At 38.0% G+C, this 11347-nt stretch overlaps 1 protein-coding gene across 1 annotated transcript; it reads right to left on the reverse strand.

Annotated features, from left to right (window-relative positions):
- Positions 1 to 362: 362 nt before the first annotated feature.
- LOC144445853 (uncharacterized) lies at positions 363 to 2955 on the reverse strand. Its single transcript, XM_078135498.1, has 5 exons — positions 2863 to 2955; positions 2191 to 2513; positions 1465 to 1613; positions 732 to 966; positions 363 to 506 (listed from the first exon to the last, which is right to left on the reverse strand). Exons 1-5 carry the CDS (start codon positions 2903 to 2905, stop codon positions 363 to 365), a joined length of 894 nt encoding a protein of 297 aa, XP_077991624.1. The 5' UTR covers positions 2906 to 2955.
- Positions 2956 to 11347: the final 8392 nt, after the last annotated feature.

Consider the following 11347-nt stretch of genomic DNA (forward strand, 5'->3'; position numbering starts at 1 on the left):
AATACTATCTACATATTTCATGTTCAAACTACAATTGATTGATTGTTTGGTATAACGTAAAGTACACAAGTTCTGAGAAAATTTTTATAGAAAATATTTAATTATGCGATTCAAATAAATCACCTTCATGATAGATATGTCAACTGTTATTTTATTTGACTTTTATAAGTTTATTTTCATTTGATGAATAGTCATGATAGTACTAAGGTTGTAGAAGGTCAAAGGTCAGCATATTCAAATATGGAATTTAATAAATCGCTACGTTCCTGATACCTACCCATGTTTAGTGAATCAAAATGACAAGGTTATCAAAAATCTAACTTTCTCCATTAAAATAGTATCAGACAGATTATTGCTAACTTTCAAAAAGTTATTACACAGTAATAAAACAAGAATTTACCATTGTCAGTATAGTAGCCTAGATAGTTCACCATCAGATCTGACTTCATGGCTGCCTTAGTTTTCCCATAATACCTCAGTAAAACATCACCCCATTCATAGATCGCCTGTAAGTTATTTAAATAGAAATATTGATTAATAATCAGATAAATTTTTTGAATCTGTAACATTTTGGGAAACTTCATTCTGTTCATGAATGTATGACTACAGTTGTATTCTGAAAATATAAACTTCTTGTTTCAATGCGGTAAATTTCAATACCACCATGTACAGAGACAAAATGTCAGCATTTTCCAACTGTTGATTTGGGTGTAAAAATATGATGCTTGCACCTGATTAACGCCTTGACCATAATACACAATAGTCTGGTAGTTGAAGTCTTTGGGTATCATGCTGGCATTACCCATAATTCCATAGCTGATGTAGTTACCAGGAAGTTGGAGATGGTGGGAGCCAGCCATGAACTCAGTGAAGGATGAAATCACCACAGTGTTGAGGGCATTGTCAAAAAGTGCAAGTGGACCTCCATAAAGTCCGTCCTCAATGCCTACAATTCCATCATGCCACCTTTGAAATTAAAAAAACCATAAGATTTGGGTTTGTGAGGTCATTTCAACAGAACATACCTTTACATCGTTGTATTCAATCATACCATAAACAACAAGTCAATGTTAGCAATCAAATATTTGTTGACATGGGGGTGGGGGAGAGAGTTGGGGTAACAGCCCCTGAAGAACAATTTTACTTGTGCCTATAGGGTCCTCACGGTGATTTTTACACCAAATATGGCCACTAATCAGTAAATAATTACATAAGCAGCTAACATGATGCATTTGCTATTCATGTCAGAGATGTGGCTGCACATGGACACATGAATGGAAACAAACATTGAAGCACGGACACACAACCCCCCCCCCCCCCCCCCCCCCCCGTGTGAGAGCACCCCCACCAACCCACCCATCACCAAATGGATAAACTATCACCAGATGAAAGGGGGAAGGAGGGGGGGGGGTTAAAATAGGCTTGAAGCAAATGTAGAAAAAATGGAAATTCATACCAACTTACCCTCCCATGTCTGTTGTTTCCAAAAAGAGACCACCGAACGACAGGAATCCCTTTTCACCCTTCTTGCCCTCAATTTTGAAACTAGGAAACCCTGTACATACTCCATTTGACCAGTTGATGCTTGTGCCTTCCAACTCTTCTGGAAAGTACTGTGTGATAGTGTACAAAACAATGTGGCTTTATTTTGTGTTTTTAGTTTGTTGACAGTTTGATCTTTTCTGGATAAAAAGTCTAAAACTTACCATTCTCGCAAACCAGAGTTATTATTTCTACCACTACATTTCGAAATGTAGTGGTAGAAATAGCGAGAATGTTATAAGCTAATGTTGGCAGTATCATCACATTTACTAAATACAACCAACTAAATGTGACCTTTGACCTACATGGAGTGGTCTGGCGAGGTGACATATCCATCTGTTACAACATGCACAAGTAATGTCAACTCAAACAAAGTGAAAGATGTAGTTATTGTATGCAAATACATCTGACATATATCACAGGGTATGTAAGTGACATTGACAAGTACTTGACAAGTATTAATGAAATTTAATATTTGAGTTTCAATATTTCATATACCTCAGAAGACAGAAATATTCCAATAGCAGTAATACGTTAATCCACACCCATATGCTAAACCATCTTCCGACCGCATGGGGGCGGGCTTCAATATACATTCTCCACACAAACTTTTTCTTCCACATATAAATTTTGTAAATGTTGTCTCACCTGTGCAAACACAATAGCAGAGATGTCCTGATACACTCTCACACTAGTTCTGATTGTCTTAGTCCCAGACTTAGCTGACGCTTGCCAAATCAGTGTCTGCAATTCAAACCTTCCTAATACATCACTCCCAGAGGATGGGTTGGTAATGTTTATCAATTTCAAACTCTTGTCGGCACTGGTAAACATACTGCCTTCAATGTTGAAGAATGTTGGTCCACTGTTCAACCATGTTTTGTTGTTGATGGTGATGGAATACTGGCCATCAGGGGTTAGTGTAATACTTATCCCATCGCTATTGGTCAGGGCAGAACAATAAATAGAACCTGCAATTAAATAAAAGTTTGTTCATGTTGATATTTGTAGGTATGCATAAGTAATACAGAGTACTTCCCCAGAGAATTACATTCACTCTGTACATGGATGTGCCAGGCATTTTACCGGGATCGCGTATTTCGAATCTAACCCAGTCTGTATTTATCAATTCGCTACGGGGTCTACGTAAATTTATACAGAGCTGCTCGACCCCGGTGTCAGACTGTCGTACGATTGAATGATTGCAGTGATACAATCAACTTTTCACGATGCTTCTACATCGCGTATTAAACTCGCGTATCTGTCTGCTACAACCATGCTCTGATTGCATGCTACCAAATAGTACCATGTACCACTTACCAGTGAAAACTGCGACAAGGGACAAAAATTGCTGCACATTCATGTTGAGAATGAGTTAAGTCGGAAGCCTGTGCGAACGAACTTTTGATGTTATCACCAATCAATCAGTACAACAACGCATGCAATGACTAAAGGTTGATAAGAGGTCACCAGTCGACCCTTGACCCTTGATCTGCAAATTGAATATTACCAAAGGCTATGCGTGTGAGTATTGGAAACTCTATAATATTAGCTCCGGTAGAGGACTGCTAATCCCGTACATGTCATACAATGTGTCAACATTATGACAGATAAAGGGCATAAGAAGCCATATAGGGGTCTCCAAGTACGTGACATATGGAATATCATCGTTTCGACTAACGTGGACTAAATTTGTCACGGATTGGTCATCACGGTACTCGTGATGGTGCCATACCACCTGTCATCTATCATGGCTATACTAGTCTAGTATTGGTTGTATTCATAAATTATCTTTACATGTAGTGTGGGTCGAAAGTCTTGAAAGTCTTGTGCGATATCATGGGAATGAAATATCTTTCCACCTATCTCTGGATTTATACGCTACGGGGTTTCGACACGTTTTCTCCCACTCCGAGGAGACGTGTCAAAACCCCGTAGCTATAAATCCAGAGCTACTTTCCACCAAGAAATTACTATAACAGGTACGTAATTGTTACTCCAATTAAATATTGATGGCTACAAAGAATGCAAACCAATTTTGACCGTGAAACACAGTTGTACAAAGTCTCTAAGAAATATAGAAGACTAATACCTAATACGTGACTGTTTTGTACTCATTGTATGCAAATAGTATTGATGATGTATATGTAATTATCTCATTTGGCGTTCGAAAGATTGGTTTAATAGGTTCACATTTTGCGATTTGGTGCACTGACATTGTCTTACAGAAAACTATAGTGAACCATGTCTAAGCATCACTAGACATGTAAGATAGCCTAAAGGATGCACCATCTTACCCTCTGGAATGTAAATACATTTCTAAGGTCGGCAGCTTACACTAGGGTCAGTCGGGTTACCGGTAACACTATAATTTTTATTTGGCCTAATCAGTGATTGATATGATTGACTCACGAAATAAAGTCTTTTCTATTTCTTTTCCACAACAGTTGACTTGGTGTTATGTTTTGATATTTGACAGCTGACTTGGTGTTATGTTTTAATAATTTGATATAAATGTTGTCGTTGTAGGGAACTCCCTTTTTCCTTTAAGATTATGTGGCATTCAAGTTCTTGTCATTTAACAGCTTTTAACAGAGTAGGGACAGTAATAAACATTGCTGTTCAGACACTATCATGCTATATAGAAATGAATTGTTCTATCACAAACCCCAAAACATAGGACCTCTCCCTATTACACTCCCTCACAAACAGGATGACACCCCTCCACACTGTGGTTAGAAACCACAGTTGGCATCCAGACTGCCCCCACACGCACACACGCACGTACGTACATACACAAACATACATACATACATACATACATACATACATACATACATACATACATACATACATACATACATACATACATACATACATACATACATACATACATACATACATACATGCATGCATGCATGCATGCATGCATGCATACACACACACATACACATACATACATACATACATACATACATACATACATACATACATACATACATACATACACACACACACTTCAAATAGTTCAGTCCACTGACCTCATCCCCACCCCACCCCAAAGCAGAAGAACCCGACTGGTCCCTTACCTTGGAATCAATGCTGTTCGTTGATAGTAGCAACGAAATCATAATAGCTAGAATCTCGTGTAATGTTATAATGTGGCTGTGAATTAAATGGAAAAAAATAGGGCGTTGTCTTAATGAATGAATGAATTAATTAATGAAAACTTATAATCTACCTAACATGTTCAATATCTTATATTCATTATGTCTTGACCACACAATGCGAGAGGAGTTAGGGTATGAATGAATGAAACATCAGTGTTTTTATAAACTTATTTGGACCGATATCATTTTATCATACCCATATCTACAGTTTACAAGTAATGGTTTTTTTTGACCATGAAATAATGAAACCTTTATGTTTTGTAATCATTCATGTATGTATAACAAAGATACTCAATGTAGTACGTATATGCCATGTGTGGGAAGTGCATTCAGTTTACACACTGTCATACACCCTGTGTGTGTAGTTACTTTTACGATCAGAAATGAAGCGAAAAAGTGACTCTTCAATCTATGGTCAATCAAATATCATTTGACTATTTTTTTCTAATGTTCCATTTTTTTTTATTTTTTTTTTATTTATTTATTTATTTATTTTTTTATTTATTTATTTATTTATTTATTTTATTTATTTATTTTTTTTTTTTTTGGGGGGGGGAGTTACATGGAATGAGATCAGATCATAATCACATTCCAATACCATGAGGACAAGATATTTTGTACCGGTCTTGGTTGGGTTGACTCGCTGGTCCAGGATCAAATTGGTTCTCAAAATTTCGATTGATACAGATTTGTAGACATCGTTTATATTTCACACATGACACAAATACATGACACACATCCAACTCCGCGAAAGGCCATCAAGCTTAAAAATACCATTTCTTATCATGGTGAACTATGTTAATTGTCCTCGTCGCAAATAAATATAATTACTAATAAACTATCCCTGAAAGTGGATGTTTATGGCGTCAACGACAAGTGTGAACAAGGTAGTTTTATGAGTAGATGCGTTCGCCCTATGGAATGTATGTAATATAGGTATTAAACATTGGTATTCTAGTTATTTGTTATATTAGTCACGTGACGTATATGAGGTATTGGCGGTGCACCTACGCTCCTTCAAAACCTGTGTTTCACAACAAGCCAATCAAATTGCGTGATACCTATTAATGTCGATCAATCATTAGCCAGACCAAAGTTCAACGTAACAGAAAACAAACTCAGAGATATCGCCTTCAAAATGGCTGCTTCTGTTTCATTGCGTGGTTTGGATGATATTTGAAGTTGGAAACTAGAACTTCCTATTTTTGTCTTTCGTGGATCATCCCCAAGTTTTTGGTTTAAAACTGAACTTCGTACGATACTAGTGTGGTTAGTTTACAAGCCTCCGTGTTACAGAAAGAATAGACAGGAGGGAGTTGGCGACTGATAATTACGTTAAGGTGAGTACAGCTACAGGTACTCAGAGATACAATGAAGTATGTGTTACACTTAGTAATCCTATAGTTGTTATCTCCTATGAGTCCAAACTTACGCCATATTTAACCACCTGTTTCTACTGCAGTGTAGTGTACTGCGATACGGAATGTGCACGTAAACATCGTTATTTCGTGTATCCTTACTCCAAATTAAAGTAGGGCGAGGTTGCAGTCAACGCCAGAGTGTTATGTATGATTTGCGTGCATACTTCAGAAGATATAAACCCGTTTAAATGTGTTGACTTTACCGTTTTTGGTATCTCTACATAAAGAGATAGTAAACTCACATTACGCTATGTTGATAAATAGAACTTCGTTGGTGGAGGGTCTATGGTTGAAACTGGACTGTGTGGACCATGGCTCATCTACACATACAGTCACTTGTGAGCTAATATTCTATTCAATGATGACCATACTAGTAATACAAAACAATTTCGTAGATATTTACGAATATTCAAAAAATACCGTCCCAGGTGTTGGCACTTAAAAGCGATATCGTATTAAAACTGTGTCGTTCTTAAGTGCAGACACCGGTGACGTCATTTTTTGAATATTCGTATATACCTAGTATAAACTGTATATACGCCATTATTTTGTATTATGACCATCCCACCTTGAATAGAATATTAACTCACAAGTAACTGTGCCCATCTAATATACCTGGTAGTATACACGAAGTATATACGAAGTTCGGGTAACCAAAGTCACCAACAGAACACATAATACATTACAAAGTACCAAAAATAGCAGGGAAAATTTATAGTTTTTCTAAAGTTTGTCAATTACAAAATTACCTCGTATACCATTATGAAGCAGGCCATCTTTCACGTGCTAACCCGTATTGAGTCCAGTTTCTGTTGGTATCAACTGGGTGTTAATATTTACGTACCCACCCTTACAATGTGATGATATATATCCGGTTTACGTGAGTGTAGGTTTGTTTACCAATGGTAATTAACACGATAGTGATAAATGAATTAAAAGGCGTGAAGTTGTTTGAACAAATCAATATTTTTAGCAAAACATAGCAAACATAATTTCCCTCAACAAAACACTTCGCAAGTCTTTTACAGCTGTTATTTATTGTAGAATGATTCACACAGAATAAACAGCAAAGACAATAAAAAACGTTCAAATTTATCTACAACATTTAGGCCCATAATTCATTTAATGTACATTGTGTATATGACGTAATATTAATTTCAAAATTTCAACGAAAGAAGCCCTTTGAAATGTTCAAGTTGCATGTAAAATGACTGAATACGCGCCAAAACTAAGTCACAATGACCTTTCACCCACATAAATCCAAATATTATAGCATGTCGTGACGTCATCATGATTGGCAGTACAGCTGTGGCACTGAATGATCAAACGATATCAAAGTACACGTTGGTACTGTCAACAGGCAACACTGTACGACTGTAGCGTCATATTCCATTCCCTTTTTTACTTCCACTCTTAGCATAACCAAAATAAATCACACGTATCTGAAATTTTACTGAGTATTTACTGAATATTAAGTATATCCGATTTATCTGGTCTTAATAAGAACGGTTGGCATAAACTCAGACCACTAGTGGTCTGGGGTATAAATTATTGATGTAATAGAACTCGTCAAACTCAGGTGAGCCGTAGGTCAATATGAACTAGTTTTGATGTCTTCGGAATCACTAGGTTGGTACTACCGTTGGTATCGTTTAGTACGTGCATGGTGTAAGTTTATGTTAGATTGGCGATGGAATCTCACTGAAAACTGAATAGTAGCTACTTTACTTTTCTTATCTAGCTTAGCGGCGTAATTCAGTTGTTCTTCTGACTACGTAATATATTCCTTAATTAATATTTATTTGTTTGTTTGTTTGTTTATTTATTTATTTATATCTATTAAGTTAAGTATCAACAGGCTAAAAACCAACGTACAGTACTGCTATCGTTATTAACAAATATTTGTTTGTTTACTGGCAAATCATGTGATAACATTATTGGGCCTGTCCATATCCTGTACTATGGAATAAATGTCAATGCATCGAAGTCATGTGAAGAAATTTTTGTTCGATGTATTAGCATAGGAAATACCATACCATAGGGGCGCGTCAGTTGACAGGTTTAGTACATGCTCAAAATATAATCGAAACGCTGTCACGAGCATCCCATTCAACTTTATGTAAATCTCTTTACAACTGTCATTATATTTTGTATCACTATGGAAACGAGTATAAATATGTTCTGTTTTTAATAATAGATTTTTTAGCAAACGTTTTCAAAGTAGTCAATATGTGATGGTACTTTACTTATGAGACGCTCTCAAATTTAAACATGATAAATTTCATAGCATGTTTGTATGAAAACATCAGATTGTTTTATATAGCATTGGGCCGTTTTGAAATAACTTCATTAACTTAATTTTAGAAAAAATCATTTGTGGTATTAACTTGCGTAAATATTTACTAAAAATACTGGATACCTATGATAATATATCAGAAATGTTTTCATATGAACAATTCATTGTACATGTGTTGGTATATCAACATTGGGCAAATCAGACTTAACATGGTCGCCGTCAAATAGGTTTGACAAGATCTACTACTTCAATCTGTAATTCGGCCACTAGCTGTCGATTCCTTCATTTACCGGCCATGTTGTGGGATATAATACTATACTATACTATATGCATGACAGTACAAATTTCGAATTTGAATCCCAGTCTTGATCATTCTTTATATTAAACTGGACTGCATTTTTTTCACAGGTCATGGTCCATTCATGTTTATGAATAGTGGCTAAATTTCGAGGTTCCTGGAGGTATATATAGGACTGTATCTTTCTTGAAGAAAACTGTGATATTGACGACGGACTCATCATGGCAAACGGTAATGAAAATGACATGGCAGTGGTCAAACACGGCAAACCTGGTCCAAAACGTCGCAGCGGAATACGGGACATTTTCGGCAAATTTATATATGGTGAAAAAACGTATAAGAAAATGCAGTTGGTCCAAACAAGTCCAAAGAAAGACGAAAGGAGGAAATCAAAGACTGCTACAAGAAGTCCAGTAAAAGATACCAAGTCACCTAGGTCCCACGCAGCAAAGCAAGCACCACCGAGGTCAAAGGGTAAATCGCCTGGAAAACCACAAACTAAGTCACCAAGACAGAAGTCGTCGGCGAAGTTAGCAGAAAAGGAGTCGACAGCAAAATCGCTATCGGCAAATAACAACGAGGAAAACGTTGCAAATCTTAAAAAGCCGGTCACCTCGAAAACTAGTGACAAGGCGCCCTCAACGCCAAAAGACAATCCTATCATAATTGTAAACGACGCATCTGATGACTGCATACCACAAAATGAAGAAAAGATATCAAACGATATTAAAGGTACTAAAGTAGTATACAGGCCACCTAACAAATACAGACGTTCTGGCAGCTTCGCTGGATTTGCCCGAAATTCGGGTTTAGTGGTAGCTGCTGGGAGTACCGACAGTCTAAAATCTCTTAAACTTAGTGCACCAGGATCAGACCCTACAATCCGAAGATACACGACTAAATCCCCAAACTGGGCAAGAAAACCTATCAAACCAAGCCAGGGAAAGAAAATAAAAACAACTTCCAGCACCATCTTAAAATCGAAGGTTTACCGAAACCTTGCTCGGGAAGAAAGTCAAACTGACAACGAAACTAGCACAGATGCCAGTATGACGTCACCAAGCCAAGAATCCATTCCAAAATTTGTAGTGCGCAAAGCAACAGACTCGGAGTATGAAAGCAGAAATATTGAATATTCAGTTGAAAAGTTGGTTTTCGAGAGCACAGAGATAAGTGATAGGGAAGCAAGCTCCGAAAGTAATGATGCTCATCATCTTGGCAACGATACAGAGGTGAACAGTGGGAAGTCTGGGGTTGGCACCCTAGAATTCGATCCCATTACTTTTCAACCGGAAGACGAATGTGTGACAAATGATGGTTTAGCGTATAGTGACGTCACGAAAGGGGGCCTCGAGAGCTCTGAAGTGGGCGACAAGTCTGAAAGGGAAGTTGACAATGACGTGCTGACGACATGCACTGATTATGTCAGTGATTCACGTCCAGACACCGAAGGTCAGTCACCAACTCACAGTGACAACAGGTATCCAGTCGCTAGAGACGAGACTTTCGAAAGTGGCGTTGTTGAAGTTGTGGAATCTGTCCCAAATGAAGATAGACTAGGGCGAGTAGAAACGACACAAGAGAAAGGTGGTGTGAGCGCAGAAACTAGACTGAACAGTGTACCTGTTGTTAATGTTGAAGTGGATCACGGATCAAATGACCTTGGAGCTGACACAGTAGACGGGGAATGGTTATCGAGACAAGATCCTATAGTTTCAGTCACGACCGATACCATGAAAGAAACAAAAGACAGAGCCACCGATATAGCAAAGGGCCACCCCAGGTTTAAGAATAATATCACACGTGAGGAAAGCGAACCCATTCCCGTGGGTTATGTCGAAAAGGTGACTTGTTCAGACAAGCTCCATACTGAGAAATACATTGGTTCTACTGACGATGAAGTGTTCCTGGACGACTCTGCTTGTTTCAATGACAAGAGTGAAGATTTTTCTACGGAATTGATACAAATCTGGGCGTCGAAAGTAAGCGAAACCAGATCTGAGGGAAGCGAAAGTTCATGTAACGATGACCAACCCTGCCAGGAAGTTGCTGAATGTATGAGTAATATCAAAATTACGGAAGTGCCTAATGTGGAAGTAACTCCTGCTACAACTGATAACGACTCAAGTACTGGGTTTGACTTCGAGGACAAGGAAGAGAACACCGATTCTAGTGAAGCAGAAGACATGGATAATGTATATCGACGACAAACTAGCAGGTATTTGAAACCACCGGTGCTGTTTTTACCGACTTTAGCAGAGATGAGAGACGAGGGAACTTATGCTAGTGTCAAAGGGTGCGGTTCGCCTCGCGGTGTCATGCAATACATGCCGTCCGTTCAGCGAATGACTAGTTTAAGAAGAAAAAGGTCCTCACACAGTTCGAGATCATCATCTTCATTGTCCTGTATCGGCGAGGATAAATGTTTGCCGCGCACTCCGTTGACGGGTGGATCTGTTACGTCTGCGGCGTACTTTGCCGATAATGAACTTTCCACTACACCCTTTACCCCTCATTCGCCCTCTTTCGTTTATATGGAACAGCGCCACCGTTCCCGGTCCTGGGACAATGTCACAACGAACTCTGAATATTCTATGAATTCCATGCCGGAGTCTATACA

Source organism: Glandiceps talaboti, chromosome 2, assembly GCF_964340395.1.
Source record: "Glandiceps talaboti chromosome 2, keGlaTala1.1, whole genome shotgun sequence".
NCBI classification, from domain to species: Eukaryota; Metazoa; Hemichordata; class Enteropneusta; family Spengelidae; genus Glandiceps; species Glandiceps talaboti.

Coding starts and splice junctions, on each gene's coding strand:
- LOC144445853 (XM_078135498.1), bottom strand. CDS start 2,905: ATGAATGTGCAGCAATTTTTGTCCCTTGTCGCAGTTTTCACTG. Junction 1,614..2,190: donor CTGCTATTGTGTTTGCACAG/GTGAGACAACAT, acceptor ACTATCACACAG/TACTTTCCAGAAGAGTTGGA. Junction 967..1,464: donor GAAACAACAGACATGGGAGG/GTAAGTTGGTAT, acceptor TTAATTTCAAAG/GTGGCATGATGGAATTGTAG.